At 35.9% G+C, this 21,580-nt stretch overlaps 1 protein-coding gene across 10 annotated transcripts in view; it reads left to right on the forward strand.

Annotated features, from left to right (window-relative positions):
- The window catches only part of BTBD10 (BTB domain containing 10), a 76,457-nt gene that overhangs the window by 8,368 nt on the left and 46,509 nt on the right, over positions 1 to 21,580 (forward strand). For 3 of the 10 annotated variants that reach the window (XM_024558763.3, XM_045193995.2, XM_045193990.3), the window contains exon 2: positions 16,586 to 16,742. The exons of 1 other annotated variant lie outside the window; for it this stretch is intronic. In XM_024558763.3, the coding sequence (XP_024414531.1) occupies positions 16,642 to 16,742 (101 nt within the window). In that variant the 5' untranslated portion in view covers positions 16,586 to 16,641. Of the gene's footprint in view, positions 1 to 5,444; positions 5,530 to 6,724; positions 6,818 to 16,585; positions 16,743 to 21,003; positions 21,144 to 21,580 lie in introns of those variants that run through there. 6 more of the 10 variants (XM_045193988.2, XM_045193991.2, XM_045193993.2 and 3 more) reach the window with 6 other exon arrangements.

The following is a 21,580-nucleotide window of genomic DNA, read 5'->3' on the forward strand; positions in this document are numbered from 1 at the left end:
ATAGAGTAGGGTGGAAAAACAGTGAATTTGACTATAGAGACATGTATCTGAGTCCTAGCTTATTTATTAGCTGTGTGATGTTAGGCAAATAATATACTCCCTTTAAGCCAGTTTCCCAGTTTTTAAAAAGAGATCACCTCTTGTGTCTCGTAGGGTTGGTATGTTGATTAGCATAGATAATATGAGGTTGGGCAAAAGTAGGTTTACAGTCGTGAGTATACAAAACACAGACTTTATTCTTTTATTATTATTTACTAATTATTGAATTTGTTTGCATTACAACCATAAACCTACTTTTGCCAACCCCGTATATATGAAGATCCAACTTATTATCCAAGGCTTCCTGAATTAGGTGCTAGCATCCAGCCCCTGTGCCTTCATCCTGCTTGAAGTATCTCACTGGATATGTAGCTGTAGCTCATTCAGTGTTGAGGAATATTTCTCACCCACCACCGGTGTGGTAACTTTCTCAAAGGAAGATGGCTTGACCTTATTCTTCAAGAACCCATTCTCATACTCTTTGGTTATTGCTTACTGTTCTAGATGGTAGTATTTAGTAAAAGGTGAATGAATTTGAGATGACATGGCAACCATTTTCATTGCTGCTAAATCTTCAGTTACATACCTAGTGTACATCTACTGTTTCCTTTATTAAACACCACCAAAGAATGGTAAAGTGTACAATTTAGAACATAGTAGTATTAGGCATTTTATTTATTTATTTAGAATATGTAAATTATATGGCTCAAATATCAGCAGGACACAAAGAATACTCAAAAGTCTTGCCTATATCTGTATTACTTTCACACCTTTCCCACTCTGCCACTGTAGGTAACCATTTCTAACAGTGTCTTATTTACCCTTCTAGAGATTTTTTCCCCCAAAACAAATAATATGTGTATTTGTATTTATGTATGTATGCATGCTTATTTGATTTATTCACAAAAGATAGCAAACTGTACACCGCTTGTTCTGTACTTGTTTTTTTTCCCTAACAATATATTTTGGATCTAAATCCATATTAATACATGAGGATCTTCCTTATTCTTTTTTATAGATGCATAGTATTTCATTGTGTGGATATATCATAGTTTACTATTTTTTTATTTTAAAAGATTTTTTATTAATTTAGTTTTAGAGAGGGGAAGGGAGGGAGAAAGAGAGGGAAACATCAGTGTGTGGTTGCCTCTAGCGTGCCCCCTACTGGGGACCTGGTCCACAACCTAGGCATGTGCCCTAGACTGGGAATGGAACCAGCGACCCTTTGGTTCATAGGCCGGCACTCAGTCCACCAAGCCCCACCAGCCAGGGCTCATAGTTTTTTCATTTAGTCTCTTCGGATGCGATTCATATTGGTTTTAGTCTTTTGCCATTATGATAATGCCACAGTGAATATATTTTGAATATTTTGTTTAATATTTGTATAGTTATATCTTTAGTGTAGATTCTTAGTGAAACTGGTAAATGTTTGTGTGATTTTGTGAGATGTTGCAAAATTCCTTACCAGAGGGGTTATATCATATTGTATTTTTTTAAAAGATTTTATTTATTTTCAGAGAGGGGAAGAGAGGGAGAAAGAGGGAAACATCAATGTATGGTTGTCTCTCATGAGCCCCCTACTGTAGGGGACCTGGCCTGAAACCCAGGCATACCCCAAAGTGGGAATTGAACCAGCAACGGTTTGGTTCACAGGCTGGCACTCAGTCTACCTAGCCACACCAGCCAGCGCTCATATTGTATTTTTTATTAGTAGTGTATGAGAATGTGGAGAATGTCTGTTTCTCTACAGCAGGGGTGTCAGACTCATTTTCACCAGGGGCCACATCAGCCTCTCAGTTGCCTTCAAAGGGCTGAATGTAATTTCAACTCCTTAACAGTTAAGGAGTAGTTTACATTTATACAGTCCTGAAATGTTTTCTGTCCTTTGAAGGCAACTGTGAGGCTGATGTGGCCCCCAGTGAAAACAAAATTTACACCCCTGCTCTACAGTCTTATCAACAGAATACATGGTCAAAATTGGAGGTGTTGAAAAAAATTGGAGGTGTTAATTGGCATTTCTGTTATAAGTTGAGCATACTTTGATATGTTTAAGGCCATTTGCCTTTATTTTTCTGAGAATTGCTCATTCTTTTCTGCATTCTGTGTTTTTTGGGGGGTGTCTCCCCTCATTATTTATTCATTTAAGTTATTTAATTTATTGGTGTGACATTGTTTAATAAAATTATACAGGTTTAAGGCATACAATTCTATCATACATCATCTGTGTATTGTATTGTGTGTTTACCACCTATCCCTCCTCTTTAAAGGACTCTTTATATAGTACAAAACGTGTGGTTTTTGTTTTGTTTATTTCTGCTTTTTGCAATGAAAAGTGTTGAGTTTTCCACAGTCAGATAAAAGCTTTTTCTTCTGCTAGGTTCTAAAGGATAGCACCTATTCTTTTCTCCCTTGGATTTTGACTGATTTCAATTTTTACACTTAGACAACTGATCCATTTGGAGGTTACCCTAGTAAGGTGTGAGGTACAGATTTAAATTTATGCTGTCCCAAATGTTCATTCAGTTGTTACAGTACCATATATTAGTGTCCTTTCCTCAAATGATTTGAGAAACCACTTCATCATATATCAAATTTTCTTATATTTTAGAGACCTATTTCTGGGCCTTTTATTCTGTTCCACTTGTGCTTCTGTCTGTGTATCAGTATCACAGACTTCTAGTTTTCAAAATAAGACTTTAGTGATCTTTGAATGTAAGAAAAGTTTTATTTTATTAGAATGGACCAGTAACTATAATACTGAGAGTCTGTCTTTGTGAGCAAGTATTTTATCTCAAGGGAAATTTTAGATTCCTTAAAATGAAGCATTTAGTGGCAAAATAACTTCCTTGGTGGAGGAGGTCTGATATTCTACCTCTAACTGTGTTGACATACATGGTAGTTATCAGCCACATGTGACTAAGTTAATTAAAATGGAAAATTAAAAATTCATTTCCTTAGTTGTAGTGCATTTTAAGTGCTTTTTGCACAGTGTAGACATAGGATGTTTCCATTACCACACAAAGTTCTGTTTGGTAGCACTGTAGTCTAGAACTTCAATCAAATCTTACTTAGGGCGTTTTGTAACCTACTGAGTTAATTTGGCAGATAAACAAGCAAAAATCTGAAAGAAATGGTTGGTGATGGGAGTAAGGAATGGGTCAAAATGGAACAGTATGGTAAAGGTATATAAAAAATATATAAAACTTATTTAAAAAGCCTCACAGAGGAAAAAAAAAGAAAACACTGTTTAAGAGTCTGACTTTGTTTAAAGTCAGATGGTTCTTAGGTGTTGAATGTAATCTCCTTTGATTTGGGCACTTACTTCATCAGATGCTGGAGATTTATCTATGTTCAATTTTATGTCAAGGTGATTTGTTTCAGCTAAGGTGTTTCTGGTTTTGAAGGCAATGCTGTTTAATCATAGAAGAAAAAAAAAATAGGGACATAATGAATGCACAGAAACCAGAACGTTGTTTTTTTAGAATATAAAAAAAATCATATGCCTTTTAGTGTGTTTTAAGAATTTAACACTATAAACAGCATCTAGTTCTTTACAGGGCTAATCAGATAAAGTACTTAGAACATGCTTAAGATATGGAAAGATTTTCAAACATTTATTGAGCTGTTTAAGTTTGAGGGGGAAATGAAATGTTTCTTGAAGTGTTAACACCTTGAACAAGAAGTTAGCAAAATTTGGGGGGGGGGAGAGGAAGTCAGCAACATTTGAATAGAAATTCTATAAAAGTAATAAAGTAAATTAACTCAGAGATTTTTATCTCCAGGTCACATCTGGAAGATCAAGGGCTGAATATGAGGTGACTTTGAAGTCTTACATTTTGGTGGATTGGATAAGGAGCCCTTTAATAAACAGAGTACCCTACTTTTCGTGGAAATTCCATGCAATTTTATTAAATTTGTTAAGTATCCCCTGCAGTTAGCAAAATGCCTGAAAATGTGCTAAATACTCAATGAATAGATTTTGAAAGAATAAATCAATTTAGTTTGATACCACGGAACTAATTACATAAAATTTAGTCAGATATAACCTAGTATAAAGTATCCTGAATATATGTCTAAGCTTTATTTACTTGCTTTATTTTAACCAAGGAAAATCAGAAAAGGACAAGTCTTGACAATTGAAAGGAATTCTGTGAGGTTTAGATAGGCAGCTTTGAGAAATACTGTATTTTGCTGTGTATAATGTGCACCCATGGTTTTGGTGCGCATTATACACAGGAATATTATGCCAATAGTATGTAATCATTATACACATGTATAAAGCATACCCGTTCTTTTCCCTGAAAAATTTGGGCAAAAAAGTGCACATTATACATGGCAAAATATCATATTTGGGGGAAAGTTGGGGTAAGTTCGATAATTTCCTTAAAAATGTTTTCAGGGATATTTGTTATATTTCCCCTCCTTTAACCCCACATTTAGAAATTGAATTATTAGAATTTCTGCTCATTTGAGGGTGAGATTCACATGATTGGTATTTTTTGCCATAATTAAAATGTGGGTATAATTGTATAATACTATTTTTTTTTAAGGCAGCAACTAAGTTAAAGACTGCCTATAAGTCTTCATAATTTATATTTTCTCTCCACTAGTGGATTGTGTTGAATGTTTTTGCTTATTTCACCTTAATTAATTAAAACTCTTTGTAAAAACTTACATACAAGTTGTACTGAGCTGTGGGAACACAAATGCAAATCATGCTTCTTTATTGCCTTCAAGGATCTTACATTTTAATAGATGTGTGGTAGAAACATATTCTAATGATGCATAATGATGGGGTTTAGGAAATGCTACCCATTTGGGCATATTGAATACTTTAAGGAATTTAAGAAATGGCATGTGTAGGAAGGACTTTCTGACCTATCACCAAAGCAGGTTGCAAAACTCTCACGTGAGAGGTGTCCCCCCCATATCCAGAGGACAGGAACATCCTTAGCTCCAAAGATGAAGGGACGCAGAGGAATCTGGACAACAGGCCTTGCTAACAAATTTCCCTCTGTTTACTACACTTAGATTAATACTCTTTATCTTATCTTTCCATGACTTTCCACTCTTCATCAAACTATCATTAAGAACACTCAGGTTTAATTGTTTCTTCAGGGCTTCATTTCTTTTTTTATTAAGATTTAAAAAAAAAATGATTTTAGGGAGAGAGAAGGAGAAAGAAACATTGATTTGTTGTTCCACTTATTTACTCATTCATTGGTTGATTCTTGTATGTGTGCTGACTGGGGATGAGACCCGCAACCTTGGCCCATTGGGACAATGCTCCGACCAACTGAGCTACCTGGCCAGGGCCAGGGTTTCATTTCTTTATGAAGGTCATTTAAAACTTATGTTAAATACATTTGCATGCTTTTCTCTTGATTGTCTGTTTTTTGCTACAGGGGTCCCAGTTGAGAACTTAGAAGGGTAGAGGAAAAAGATATTATCCAACCCCTACCGTATATTGACCATATTTAAGCACTACATGTAAGTAGTAGAATTAAACAAGGGGAAAACATTTTTGTAACAAAGCCATCCTCAAATTCTTTATTGTAGACCTTCCCTCCATACTATCATCATGAAAATAGTACGTGATATTCAAATAGCATCAGGGATACAGTGAGAAGTGTCTTTCAGTCTAGCCTTCCCTCACAGTCATATGTTTTATGTGCTATTTGTAGACATTTTTAAAACATGTACAAGCATGGGTGGGTGTTTACAGATATATTTAAAAAAATATTGGAGCACGTAATGCTATCTGTACCTTGCTTTTAAGCTTAACAGACTATCTTGGAATATTTTCCTTATCAGTATGTATCTGTCTGTCCATCTCATTTTTACTGGTTGTATGATACTGTGCGTATTTCATGAAATTCATTTTTTAATGAATATTAGGTTGGTTCTAGACATTGCTGACAAATAATGCAGTATATGTGTCAAGGAGAGAAAAGAGATGTATGTGCTTTGTGTATATGCGTGTGTTACCATAATAGTATGTGTAGTTAAAACAAGGGCTAGGCAGAATCTTAAACTTTTAGTGTAATACATAGATAAGAATGTGTTCCACAATATCGCAAACAGAGTGTAAGGTAGTTCCCACGATTCCTGTCTCCTGTCTGGTGTTCATGCCTTTGATAATCCCTTCCTCTTGAGTGTGAGTACAGTTTGTGACTTTCTTCTAACCCAAAGAATATGTTAAAGGTAATGGCTTATTACTTCCCTAATTACATTACAGAAGATGCCATTTTGCTGGCAGACTTGCTTTGAATCCTACAGTCACAAGGAAATGAATTGTTACAATGTCAGTAAACTTGGAAGTGGATCCTTCTGCAGTTGAGCCTCCAAATGAGTCTTTAGTCATGGTTGACACCTTAATCGTAGTCTTGTAGAGGACCCAGCTAAATTGTTGTATTCCTGACCTACAGAAACTGAGATAATTGTGTGTTGTTGTAAGCCACTGGATTTGTGGTAAATTATACAGAGCAAGGAGACTGTTACATACAAAAGAAAATTTTTTAAAAAATTTAAGCTTCTTGGATACTGCAAAAATATTTTGATAAAAATAATTAAACGAGTTTTCTCAGAGGTTAGAGAGTAGGTTGATTGGTCTGTATGTCCAGAAATTAAAATTTACTCTGAAGCTAACAGTGAAATAATTCTGTTTTCATTTTTGTTACTATAGGAATGACATAAAGCTTTGATTTAGCTCCTAATGTTGTTACCAGCAATTGTGTCCAAAGTACATGACTCTTTGAGGACCATGTAAAAGTCTAAGGTATTCTGCTTATTTATTTAATTTTATTTATATTTATTTATTTTTAGAGAGGGGGAAGGGAGAGAGAAAGAGAGGGAGAGAAACATCGATGTCAGAGAGAAACATCAGTTAGTCAGTTGCCTCTCGAAGGTGTCCTGACCGAGGACAAACCCGCAACCCAAGCATGTGCCCTAACTAGGAGTTGAACTGGCAACCTTTTGCTTTGAGGGACTATGCCCAGTCAAGTGGGAGCCATACTGGTCAGGGCAAGTCTAAGGTATTTTTGATGTTAAGTAGGATGGGGGAGGGTTCAGGTATACCCTGGAGAAATTAGGAAAGCTCAAAATGAATAGAAATCCTATTCCCCTGGGGTGGGGTGGAGGGATGGGGAGAAAAGGCATACAACTGCAATTGAATAACAATAAAAATTTTAAAAAAAATCCTATTCCTGATCATTCCTCCTCTATCACTTTTGTTGTGATTTAGGTTTTGTTTTGTTTTGTTTTTAAAATTTAGGACATGAATACCATTTATTTTTTAATGTCAGCCATGCAGTACATTATAAGTGGTCAGTAAAGGTGTAGTGGCTATTTAAGAATTCTCATCTTCTGTGATTTTAAAAGGCAAATAGAAAATGATGAAAGAACTAATGACATATGCAAAATTTGTATTCAGTAGTCTACTAGAAAAAGTCAGCAATGTGTCCAGCACTGTGTTTTTTAGAATATCCTGTCTCATTTACAAGAATTCTTTACAAGAATTTGATTGGCAGTTACAGTAGTAATAGATAAAATAATGGCAGTGAGAGTTGTGTTGTTTTCTTTATTTCACATTTAAGGAAATCAAGGTCTTAGATGTTAAGAGGCTTGTGCAAAGTCATACAACTAGTTTTATCTGATTCTGAAACCTTCTTTTGGTCATTTACTATTGTGGCAGAAGTAGAGAAGTTCTGACCAGTTTTCATTATTGAAAGGTTTTGTATGTTGTTTTTGGCAGTGGGAAGATAGCTTATTGATTAAGTATGCTTGGGATGGTAATGGGGGCAGTATGACTTGGGGTTTTGATCAAGAATTGGTGTCATCATGCCATGCTAGTATGTTCGATACTTACAAGTATTAAACATCTCTGCTGATTTTTTCTTTTCTCTTTTGAAATTACTTTTTAAAGTTATGCTGAGTAAAATTCTTTTTCTGGTGTAAAGTTCTATGAGTTTTCCTTTTTCTTTTTTCTTTTTGTAAAGTGCAATGAGCTTTGACAAAGGCATACAATTGTGTAATCACCACTACTACAATCCAGATCCAGAGTAGTTCCATGAGCCCCCAGGATTACCGTGTGCTGCCCCAAACCCTAACCTGTGGCTGCTCTATTCTCTAACCCTGTACTTTTGTCTTTTTGAGAATGTTATAGAGCCATATGGTATGAATTGTTTAAGTCTGGCTTTTTTCCACTTACAATGCTTTGAGATTCCATTATGTTATGTGTATCAGTAGTGACTGTGTTACTGGTAGAAATGGGTTCTGTGGTGTCGTGGGAAAAGACATTCACATAGGAGTTTTAAGCGATAGTGGCAAGGTGTATTAAAGTGAAAAATGATAGTACTCTCTCGGAGGGAAGAGAGCAGACACACTAGAGGGCAGTGGTTGCCCTGAGGTCTTTGTTAAACTTCCTTATATTTCCTTGGGTTTGGGGAAGAGCAGGCTTTCTTTCAAACTATCCAGTCTCTTCCCTGGATTTTCCAGGGCTTGTGCCCTCCCTGGTTTATGGTCACCATTTTAGTTCTCATACGTATGCCTCGTAGCCCCGCTTGGTCATTTGGCTTCTACTGCACATGCACTCAGTAAAAAGAATTCCCTCTGTGCCATCTTGGCTTCTACTATACATGCTCTTGGTAAAAGGAAATCCCTCACCATTTTCTCCCTCCTCCCATTACTTGGGTAGACTTGATGGGGTGACTGAAAAGCTGTCTTTCTGGTGTTTTGTTCCCTTTGGTGGAAAGATGTTGGTTATTCCTCAGGGTGACTGAAAAGCTGTTTTTTCCTTCTTAATCAGGCTTAATCAGATGTCTGATTCTGTTCGCTCCCTCTTTCATTACCATCTAACTAACTGTCTACTCTAACGTTGCCCCCCTAAGAATTCTGGGCCTTTGTAATCTTACAAGGGTTTTTGTTATTTATTCCCCTATTATTTCTGGGTTTTGGCTGACACTAATGGCACTGGCTTGATCTCTGATCTCTCTCTCCTTAACTAGGCTCTGGTTGGGGAGGAGAGATACAAACCATCTGCTCCTAAGTGTTTTTGGTTATGGAAGATCCCCAGTCAGGGCACATGCAGGAATCAACCAGTGATGCATAAATAAGTGGAACAACAATTGATCTCTTTATCTCGCTCCCTCTTTACTTCACCCCCTCCCTCCCTCTCCCCCCTCTAAAATCAATTAAATTTTTTTTTTTTTTGTAAAAAAAGACCTTGCAGTTTATTAGAAGGTCATTAATTGCTCGGCCTTGTTTAATTATCTTGTCTCAGTTTCCTGCATTCCACTTTCCAAAGAATTTTCCTAGCTTCTTACTCTAATGCCTCAACTCCAGTTACCTTTTATCTTGTGTCATTAGATGTTGTCCCACCTGTATCTGCAGATCTGTTCATTTTTCTTCCATCTTTCTCTTTATTCTATGTATTGGATAAGTTTTGTTGATCTATTTTCAAGTTCCTTGATTTTATTTTTGTTATAGCTCTACTATTATGTTCATCTAATGAATTTTTCACTTTAGTTAATTTTTTTCAGCTACATCTAATTGACATATTTTTTATAGTTTTCACATCTCTATTAAGATCTCCTTCTGCTACTGTTATCTTAGTTCACTGAATATACTGACCTTTAATTGTTTGAATATATTTATAATATGTGCTTTGAAGTGTTTATTTGTTAAATCTTATATTTGGACTCACTTGGACTCAGTTTCTAGTGACCACCTTTTTTGCCTTGTTTCTTTGCATCTCATAGTTTTTGGCTGAAACTTAGACATTGTAGTTTATTACGAGGATTGTTGTTTGTTTAGTTTTTTTCTTGTGGACCATTAACTTGCCTGGGCTCAAACTGCAGCTGATAATCTGTGCTTAATTCTTCTTTCAGCTATTTGTTTTTTAACTTGGTCTCCTGGGGAGTAGGGTGGGGGGAGGGGTCTCCTGTGCCTGTGCAATTTGGTGATGAGTCAAAAATTGGGGCAGAGATTATACTCAGACTTTGGAACTCACCATTTGTGGTTCCTCTACTTCTGGGGATTCCTTCCTCATTTCTTGCTCCTTGGCCAGTGTTGGTCTCTGTTCTCTGACACCCACGCCAGTAATGGCTTCAGCTTTCTGACGCTTGGGCTGTACATGGTTGGAGAATGAGCTCGGTTAAAAAAGCATCAAACTTGTGGATCTTGTACCAGCTTTCTAGGGTGAATTTATCTGTAGACTACCATAGAGCTACCTGGGGTGCCCCATGCATATGTAGGTTAATTGAGCAGAATTTATGCTCAGATTTTTGGGTCTCACCTCTCTGTGGTTCTTTTACTCCCGGTATATCTATCTTAAATTTCTGGATGCACTTTTAGCCTTCAACTGTTTTCTTAACCACTTTGAGCTGTGTGGCTCCCTGGTTTCCTTCACCGTATTTGTTGGGGATGAGGAGGGCACTCAGCATAAAAATTTCAAACTGAACTCATGAATCTGTTCACTTCTAGTTGTAGTTTTTCAAGAGTGAACTATTTCACTCCTATATGCTTTGGGGCTTGTCCAGTGCTCTTAAAGAGTTGTGCGTATGTGTTTTTATAATTCAGATTTTCTTTTTTTCTCTTAAAAGTTGTTTCTTGTTCTTTCTCTTTGACAGTTATCTGTGGTAGTACTCAGTCTCTCCAGGCTTTGATGCAGCTAAAAATGATTGTTTACTTTCTGACCAATTTAAGGATTTATCTTACACTGGTATCATTTATTTTGTACATTTTAGGGTTGTACAGTCTTTTTTATTCCTGAGGCAAGAATCTTATTAAATGATCCCTCAAGCTTCTGGCCCTTCAGAAATTCTTCATGTAGGTTCCTCTTGTCAGTCGATCGTTGGTGCCAATTCAATACCAACAGGAATCACGATTTGAGTTGCGGTGAAGAAAGAAACTTTATTCAGTGCAAACAGCTCATTGGTGATACAGCACAGAATAATATGGCTCTGAGGCTGCCCAGGGGCCAGGCCAGTCTTCAGCTAGGCGGTGCAGCTCTGCTCTGGTGTGGTCTGGTCTAGTGTGGTCTGCTCCATTCTGCCTCTCTTCCTTCAGTCTCTGGTTGAAAGGGAAAGTGTGCTTGCACAGCCAGAGGGAGCAGACTTATATGGACAGAAGTCTCTGCTCCAGTCCCTGATTAGTCTGAGGACACCAAATCCTTGCAGTTTGGTTGGTCCAAAAGGCACTGTCCTGATTGGTCAGAATAGATCTGCTCTGGTTGGTCAGAGCTGCACAGCTCTGATTGGATGGGGAGAACCTCAGTCCTATAGGTTGAACTAGGATTATAGGAACTTCTTTATAAGGGCTGGCTGGGATGGCAGAAACACAGTGCAGGCAGGCAATTCCAGTATAGGCTTCTCTCCCTGAAGTACAGTTTGCTTGAGAGGCCCTTGTGTAGAAACATCTGCTAGGCTCTACTTTTTAAAATTTGAGCCCAGTCAGCCATGAGGAGCCCTTAGTAGGCATCTTCTTACTCAGGGTCCACACTCTGAAGATGTTCTGTATAGTTAGTACAGAATTAAATGTGTGAAGTCAGGTTTTTCCTCTTTAGTCCACAAATCTCAAATTATTTATTTGCTCTCTGGGGCTCTTTCTCCTTCTTTTGGTCTTTTTCCACATAGGAAAGAATACCCGAGGACATTTTACTAGCTTGGTGCCTTCTTGGCTACCTCTTGCTCAGTCTCTACCACCCACACCTCTTGATATTTGGCTTTCTATGTGGTGAAGGCAGTCCTTGGCTCCCTATCACCATGTGATTTTATTCTCTTCATTGTTTTTCCACTTGTTTTTATGAGTAAAAGCAAAAAGCGAGAATAGTGGTCAGTGTGTTTTGCAGCAAGCTGTTACTGAGGCAGCATGCATCCCTAGCAGTGAGACCACCAGGCTCCTTCTCTGGGAACCACACTCAGCTTCAAGCCCCATATAGCTTTGAACTGTGTCTGTGAGCATTTGTGCTTTATTGTTTATTTTGTGCATCTGGTAGCAAGATGTTTCATAAGGTACCAGAAAAGCCTAAGAGAGCTTGTAGGGGTGTTGTATTAGCATAAAACTGGACTTCTTAAACCTATTTGGTAGGTTATTTTGGGGTCTGGAAAGGATCAAAAATTTATCTGTATAAATTAATAGTAATTGTTTCTTCACTTTATGAGAGGTTTTGTGGATGAAAAAGGAGCACATACTAAGCCTGTAAGCTCAGGGCCCTACAAACCCAGAGACCGAAAGTAACCCCACAGGGTGGTCTCAAAGTAAAAATTCCTAAAACTGGGACATAGTGGCTAGTCATGTCCTAGGCCTGTAGCTTCCTTGACAAAAGGTCTGTCTTTACATGTGAAATTGTCTGTTGTCTTTGTGCATCTAAGATAATAGTTTTCTGAAATGTCAGAGTAATTTTCTTTTGCAGATACAACCACCAACACCAGAGCAGGAGACCACATTATTATCTTGTTGCCCACATACCATCTCTGTGTATTGTAAATGTTAACTATCTCGTACCTACCAGTGTAAAAAAAATTTGCTTTTTATCCAGTCTCAGAGATTTCCCTACTTTGCTTTCTCCTGCCTCCCTAATCTGCCACTAATGAATTTCACGTAGCCCTCCTTACATTTCTACTCCTTTGATTTTAATGTACAAAATAAGTGGCAAAACTGCCATTTCTCAGAGCATTTTCTCAATCCATTTATTTTTGCTTTCCAGTAATTGTAGTTAGTCAGTTTGGCTCAAATAAAGTCATATAAGACTTTTCTTAGGCTGGATGTTCTTGTTTATAGGAACTCTGCTCTTAGTGGGGATGCCTTGTATTTAAACTTCCTAGTACATTGATAATAAACCAGAGTAACTTGTCTCCATATACTGTCAGGTTGTTTTACCCTTCTATAGATCATTGTGCTAATTTATATTACCTAAAAATAGTGTCCCTGGGAACATTTATGTTATTATAATCCTGAAGATTCTCCCCTCCCCCCTTTTTAGGTAGTAATATCCAAGAGAAGGGGAAGTAATTGAATCACCTTTTTACCAGTTAACTTTTGGCAGTCTCCTGAATTCATGTTTCTAGGCAACAGGCCCAGTTGTTCCAGCCTGTATAAAGATTGTTTCTAGATTACTTAGAATTTAGATTATTTTTTTTATCATGCCTAAAAATAGTAATGGACTGTGCCATTTTCTAAGTACTTTGTTTTGAGTAGTCCAGTATAATTTTTTTGATTTTGAGATCCAAACAATAATAAACTTTAGTTTGCCTAATATGAAGTAGACATTGGGGATCCAAGTGTCAGATTTTGAAGGAACTTTTTCTGATAAGGAGTTTGGATAGAAGAAATGGAGAGTTATTAGAAGATTTTAGAGAGATAATTCTCATCACAGCAGAGCAGATATAGAATTGAATGGAATGGCAGAGGCCAACCAGGAGGCTTATTGATAGCTGTTAAGGGTTTTAACTGCAGGCAATAGCCTTAATGGGTAAAAAGGGAAAGAAAGGGTCAAAACATTTTGAAGTAGGTTTGATACAGGGGAATGAGACATCAAGGATGACTTCAAGGTGGGGTAACAGTGCAAGAACTATCTTGGTAAGAGAGAGGGTGAAGTGGCATATGGAACCATTGGTGGAGTCTTTTTTTCCCTTATTGGAGTTAGTTTTTTGAGAACAGTAACAACGTCCAGCTTGCTTGAGCATATTGTAAATTGCTTGGCTTATTGTAGTAGGTGTTCAGTAAATGCTTGAATGAATGAATGAATGAATGAAAGGAAGAAAGAAAGAAAGAAAGAAAGAAAGAAAGAAGATAAATACAGTGTCATCTAGTATGGCACAGAGAGTGCCATACTAAAATAGATCATTAAACATTTCAAAATAGAAGAGATCATTAGACATTTCAAAATAGTATATAATGTGTGATTTGCCTTTTATATATTTGTATTTATAGCTTATTGATAACACTTAAAATTCACTAGTATGTATAGACAAACACAGGTATATTTTTTTCCAGATATCTCAAACTTCAGTCTTACTTGTTTTTAGTGTGCATGTATCCCTGACAGTTGGAAGGAGTGAGAAATAGGATTTTTCAATTGATTTTTTTCTTCTTTTTTAATAGCCTTCATCGGAACATTCTTTACTTTCCTGTGGCTGGTTGTAAAATACATGCTTGTTAATTTCTGTAAGATTGATTAGGAAGACATACTGGAATTTCCCTGCTGCTGGATATGTGCCACCCACTGTAAAATGGTTAAAAGCGTGCATCTGAATTTACCTTATCCATTCCTTGTGGTTTTATTTTTTTAGTCACTGCATGCCTCCTGTGGTTTCAGATCCTTCTTCCCTCAGTGGTCACTTGTGGGGCCTTATCCACAGGAGTGTATAGTTACGGGTTAGGAGAAGGAAAAATGCTCTTGTAAAGAAATGTTAATGCCTAAAATAGCTTCCTGGAAGACTTATGAAGTAAGGAGAAAATGCTGTAAACCTCATTCAACAGAACCGGCTAAGCCTTGCTACATCTTTTCCCTCCTTATCAATTTTTCCCTACTATTCTTTTTACCTTTTGTGTCTCTCTTGCTCCGTGACCACTTTTTTACATCTTACTTTCTGCTGTGTCTCTAATTTGTTCTTTCTCACCCTTCTCTTCTGCCTCATTGCTTCAGTACAGTTAACTAGCTATAATATTTAGTTGAAGTTTTACAAAGTTTCCTTTTTGGTAAATACATTTTTATTTTTATAATTAAAAACTCAAATGAGTTGGAGAATTTTTTGTTTTCAAAATAATTTTATAGTATTTATGTTTATCTAATATGCAATTGATTCTCAATTATTCAGTGATCCTTATGGAAATAGGTTTCTTTTCCAGGATAATTCAGCAAATAAACTGTATGGAATTTGTTTAGAATTTAAACTAGCCATTATGAAATTCTCCTCCTTTCCCTTTTCTATTATTTTTATTGCACTCATTGCTCTACCTACTTATTTACATATTTATTAAAATGTTCACTTGCATGATTTTCAGTTGTTTTTGAAAGAAAATACTGAGTAACTCTAAGGAAAAAAGTATAAACAAAGAAAAATAGTTTCTCTAAAGTAAAAGTATTTCTCTTAATGAGTTCTGAGATAGACTTACAATTTTAACAAGTTTATCTTTGGGTTTTTTGGGGTATTTGTGTGAAATTATGCTGGAATACCTTATAAAACTCAGGAAGGTTTAGTCTTTTCCCCATTCTGGGTTCCCCTTGACTATTGTGCACAACTCTTCCTCACTTCCTTCTATCACTCCACCTTGGAAAAGCTCATAGAAAGTGTACAGGTATAGGAGTGGATGTCAGGAAACCTGGGTTCTTGACTGACTTAATATAACTTTGTCCAGGTTGTTTAACTGCATTTGGTTTTTCTTTTGGTGTTTGCAATCTCTAAAAGTCAAATCTGACCTACTATTTCCGAACAAAATACTCCAGTCTGAGCATTTTTTAAGATCAAGACTCTATATCATAAATTCTCATTGTTCTTTATAATTCTGTCATTTATAAGCATTGGGAACTTTGGCAATGTTTTTAAACTTCTGAGACTGGTTCCTATCTTGTACATAGGGATTATAATGCATACCTTGTAAAGTGATTGTGAAGATTAAATTGGAAAGTGAATATACTTTAAAATCTTAGTCCAGGTATTCTGTACAGCTGTTATGCATGTTTTCTTATACTTTCATACAACTGTTGTGGAAATAAGTCACAAATCTCACATATGAAATGAATAAAGTATATAAATCACGTTAATAAAATATTTTTGTGGAGCCCTGGCTGGCATGGTTCAGGGGATTGAGTGCCGGACTGCGAACCAAAGGGTCGCAGGTTCATTCCCAGTCTAGGGCACATGCCTGGGCTGTGGGCCAGGTCCCCAGTAGGGGGCATGCGAGAAGCAACCACACATTGATGTTTTTCTCCCTCTCTTTCTTCCTCCCTTCCTTCCCCTCTCTAAAAATAAAACAAAATCTTTAAAAACCATATTTTTGTGGTAATTGCACTCTAAGAAAACATCAGGATGCTTACATACTTTTATTTGGGGGCAAATGTTAAGTTTCTATTCAAGGTCTTTAACTTGGTTAAAGAAGTAACAATGTTGGTTTTTGGTCTTACTAGATGCTAGATGCTTTGTTAAATATCTAAACTTTTAGTAATTAAGAAATGTATTCCAAGTGAAATTTTGTCTGAAAGAATTTTCTGGAATTGTTTTTGCCTTTTTTGGTACCATATTAATGTTTGGAAACATGAGGTATCCAGATGGTAGTTAAATATATTAGTAAATATAAATAGCACGTTATTAAACTGTTGAATAGAACGGTAGCAAATTTAATAGAAGAATCAAATGAAAAGTACCTAAAAAGGCATTGATGTTTATTTTAATAAAATTTGTGGTATTTTGTATGTCTATTATTTTTAATCTTGTTCATCACTTTAAAAAAATGTCACACTAATATTAGAAAAGTATTTAAAATTTTGTGACTATTTCATTCTGCACGGAGCAGACTTAAAGGTCAACACTACTTTTTTATGTAGGTTATGGGTGCTACATGTGTGCTTTCAGAGCGGTAGTGTGAGAGACTTGAAGTGGGATGGCAGGACGGCCTCATCCTTATGACAGTAACTCCAGTGATCCAGAGAATTGGGATCGGAAATTGCATTTTAGACCTCGTAGACTTTATAAACACTCAAGGTAGGTAGAAAGTATGTATTTCACATATCAAAGCTCTGATCAAATAGATTTTTATAAAGAACTAAACTGCATTTGGTTGTGGCAAGTCCTGTCAGAGGATGGGGTTTACAAAATATTACGAATGTTTGCATTTCTCCTTAAATTACTTTTAGAGAAATGTTTCTTTTACTTTTCTTATATTTATATTTGTTTGATTTTTGTTTGTAAAATGTTAAAACTCCTTAGTTAATCCCATGAATAAATGCAATATTTAATTTAATTGGGAACTCTGGCAAGACATTTTAGTTTTTTGTATTTAAAACTCCCTACTGGGAATTTATTTTCAAAGTACATTGTGTATAGATTATATGAGATAATTTATAGGCGCTTTCCAGTCTTTGCCTCCATGCATTTTTCACTATGTGAATATACATTGTGTTGTCGTCCTGATCCTAATGGGACAATCAGTCTTTCTGCAATGACTGGACTGTTTCATTTAAAGTTTGATGCATTAAATAAGATTTATTTCAAAAGTTTTGACCCATTTATAATTTTTGAAGCTTTCATTTTGTGCTCTGTGGCATAATAAGGACCACCTCATTTAGGACACTAAAGTGATCTGATATTTTGAGGTGTTAATTAGCTCATAAACCTCACATTTATTGCAGGTACACAAGCATGTTTTCATAAAGGGTTGTGCCTTATGAATATTTACTTAAGGGATATTGAACATTTAACTTACGTGAATGTAAAATTCTCCTGATACTGAAAGGTTATATCAGCTTTCTTAAAAAAGAATTTAAAAATGCCGTGATATTGCACTTTTTTGGTAATTTTACAGAAATAATTCAGTTTCTTTTAAACTATATGCTGTTGCTAGAAAATAGAGTGGCTGGTACTGTTTAAGTCTCCTGATAAGATGTCTACCTTCATTATGGACTTTTAATGTGGTGAGGTATAAAATGAAAATGTTGAGTTGACTTCATTAATTTATAAGTACATACCAGTGATACGAGTGTTTTGGGGTTTGTTTGTTCATTTGTGTGTGTGTGTGTCCTTCAGCAGATTGTGGCTCTAGTTCTTTATCTCTGTCCTGCTTACATGGATAATTATTTTGTCTTTGAGATTAAAGAGATTGTGGTTTTATCTCATTAAGTGTGGGGGCTATATTTATATCTGTTATGTTGTGTACCTATTTTCTGGTGAATAGTATGTTATTCTTCCTAGTTCTTAATATTTTTCTGCTGATGTATAATGCACAGTAGTGTATTATATATGAATTGGTGATAGGGTGAAAATAAGCTGTTTTATAAAAGCTGCATGCATACAATGGGAAAATTCATAAAAACTAACAATACTTTTTTCATTGCTGTTATTTCAGTAACACATATAGCATCAGTAACTTTATGGTGCTCTTTTTAGGTAGACTCCTGCAGCATAGAAAATAAATACCTGTACAGGGATTTTTTTTTTTTAGTGCAAAAATCGTGAAACCCTTTGAGCTTATTTTAACCTAATTTGTGACCTCTTGTTCTGTGTATTTAGGAACATATTTAGGCTACTTTAAAAAATGCACACTTTGGCTTTTTTTAAATGGTGTTTTTTGAGCTGATAATAAGTTATGGCTGAGAAGTTTTAAATACTAACAATCAGCAGATGTTGTTAAGAACTTGCACTCAGTTCAAGAGAGATTCACAGGTTTGTCAGGATATCACTAAGGGATACTTTAATAACCACATATGGAGTAATTAGTGAACAGTAGGGCACTAAACTATGGTAGTGAGTTATAGTAAAAGAGGAGTTCAGAGAAGGAATCTGTGAAAATGAGACTTGAGCTAATCTTTGGATGATTAGGTAGATTCCTACCAGGGATCTTCTGAAGAATATCTTGACTGCATTTGAAGGTAGAGTTTTCTGAATAGTATTACTTGTTTCCATTTGACAGCTGGAAAGAATGAGGTTAATAAACTTTCCCAAGGCCACATCCAGCTTGTAAATGGCAGATCTATGTTTCTGCCTGCTTTAATCCTTTTTTTGAGTCTTGCATATTTTATTTATAGATGTCTGATTAAAAGAAAACCAAACTAAACACTGGCTTAAGTTAGGGGTTTATTTTTCTTGTACATAAGAAGTCCACAGGTAGGCAATGCCTGATGTAGATTTAGTAGTTGAAGGATGTTGAGATCAAAAGTCTTTGATTTTCTTGGCTTTGCCTCATGATCACAAGATGGCTTTACTGTAGCTTCAGTTGTTATGTCCACCTTCCAGTAAAGGTAGAATGGCACAATGGGAAAGGGTTTTACTGATACCAGGAAATTAAATTTCTCAGTAATTTCCACAAGTCATCTATTTATAAACCATTGGCTACAACTATGTCATATGGTCATGTCTGGATGAGGGAGGCTGAGAAATATAGGTGGGCGGGCACATTGCCACCTCAAATAGAATTGGGAATTTAAATTTACAAAAAGTAAATGTCTCAGTCTGTTTAGGTGTACTGTTGTAACAGTATACCACATAGTGGGTAGCTTATAAACAACAGAAATTTATTTTACCTGGTTCTGGAGGCTGGGAAGTCCAAGATTAAGGTGCTGGCCTATTTCGTATCTGCTAAGGGCTTACTTCCTGGTTCAGACAGCTCTCTTTTTTGCTGTGTCCTCACTTGGAGGACAGGGCTAGGGATTCTCTGGGGTTTCTTTTATAAAGGCACTAATCCCATTCAGGAGACTCCGCCCTCAAGACCTGATCACTTATCTCCAAATACCATCCCCTCGAGGGGAATACATTTCAACATATGACGGGGGACACAAACATTCATCTTTAACAGTAAAGAAATAAGAATACTTTATTGATTCTGTTTTTGTAGTTAACCTAAAAAGTTGTCTTATTTAAATTTATTTTTTATTTGTTCTCTTCACAATTTAGAATAGCCTCTTTATTCATCTTTTCCTTTGATCCCGCCTCCTCCTTTGCTACTGGCAAGGATGAAAATAAATGTGCTGAATATAAAAATAATAGTAATAGTTACTATTTTATATGTGCCTATCATTTAGGTTTGAGAGTTTGGTGGGCATTGCCTTACAGCTTCTCTTTCATCAAATATAACTAATGTACTTTATTTTCTGAGCTTTATTTTGTATGTAGATCTGATATGTATAACACTGTGATATATTGATAAAAGGCAGGACAAGACCGGAAGCTAACCTGGATATAGACTTCAGGGTGCTTAGTGCATACAAATGAATTACATTGTTACAAAAGTTACTGAACTTTTTCAGTTTTGTAGTTATTACCTGTATAAGAGGGACTTAGTAGTTTGCTGAGAGATTAAAGATCATTTCAGTTGAAGTATATATGGCCTGAATTATGACAACTTTTAAAAAAATTATAGAGGCATTTTTGCTATTTAAAAAAGGAAAAAGAAAGAAAGAATACCCTTTCTGTATAATTAATGTTAAAGTGTCTAGATTGACAATATGCCAAAAGCTCTTGAGTATATAAATTGGGTCGAATCTGACTATTTAAAAACTCAGATCTGCAGTCTGCTCAGGTTACTAAAGATAAATGCATCATATATTCAATATCAGACTTTGCCGCAAGGTTTCATTTCCACATAGAAATACGCATGCCTGCTTCTTCTGAGACTGCATGAAGATTGAGCTTTCCAGTTTGCCTTTTAAGTCACTCCGTAGTCCCAGCAGCAGTTAGAAATGGAAAACTTTTGTTGTTTTAGAGTAGTCCTTGAGTGAATTCTTAAAGTACAAATAATATTTTCTCTTTGGTTTTAAAGAGAGGCTTTACTGTCTAGTATGGATACACAGTGAAATACTGAAAGAAAAAAAAAAGCTGCATCCTAGTTTCCTAAAATCTGGCAAGCTGGCAGAGCTAGAATTAGCTTTACAGATGGCATTTGGCAACATATCTTCATATCACTAAGCTCTTATCTCCTGAGTTTTCTTCAGCCTGTCTATCAATTACAATAGCCAATCACTGCACAGGGATGGGGAAATGGGACGATCATAGCTCACAGGATGCTGTTTGGTTAGAAACGTCAGTGCTGCACAACCCACGGCTGAGTCAGTGTCTGTGAGAAAATGAACTGAATTAATATAGAGAGGGGGTTGTATCTCTGAACATTTAAAGCCTAAATAACCACAATAGCATCATTACACAGTAGAGGGAAGAAAGCCAAAGGAAGTCTGGACAGGTGAGGTAGGGGGAGACTGGGAAATTTTCTGATTATTCAGAGGAATCTTGAAGATGATGGAAATATCAGATGTGCTAAAGTTTCCTAGTAATGCCCAAGGATGCTGACCTGGCTTTCAGTGCTGCATTGTTTGAAAAAGCAGAGTCCCTTTATGCTCTGATTTCAAAATTTTTTTCTTGTTTTTGTGTGTCTGCCTTGGCATATACTAAAGTAAGGTGTGTATTCATTTATTACATGATATTGCTGGGTTATAATTCTATACATGTGTGTATATGAGTGAGATTGAGAGACGTTTGGCCTTTGTTTATTATGCTCATTTGCATTTCTGGATGTAAAAGATCATATATCTTAATGGTCAGTTAAATGGCAAGTTATTTAAAATAAATGTGCATATTGGTTTTATTGGTTTGATGCTTTCTTTTTTATTTCGTTTAAAGTCTTAGTAGAATGTTCATGTGACTTGAGAATGCATTATGTTTGTATTGTTTTTTATGAATATCAAAACATTTAAGGAAAGACTAATTTTGAAATAATATTTTTGATATATTTGAAGAAGCTATATATGGAGAAATAGAATAATTGAAATAATGTGCTAAAGAAGACGGTGAATATATTTTTACTTTTAGATGAATTAGGATTAGTTAAACCACTT

This window comes from Desmodus rotundus, chromosome 5, assembly GCF_022682495.2.
Source record: "Desmodus rotundus isolate HL8 chromosome 5, HLdesRot8A.1, whole genome shotgun sequence".
NCBI lineage: Eukaryota > Metazoa > Chordata > Mammalia > Chiroptera > Phyllostomidae > Desmodus > Desmodus rotundus.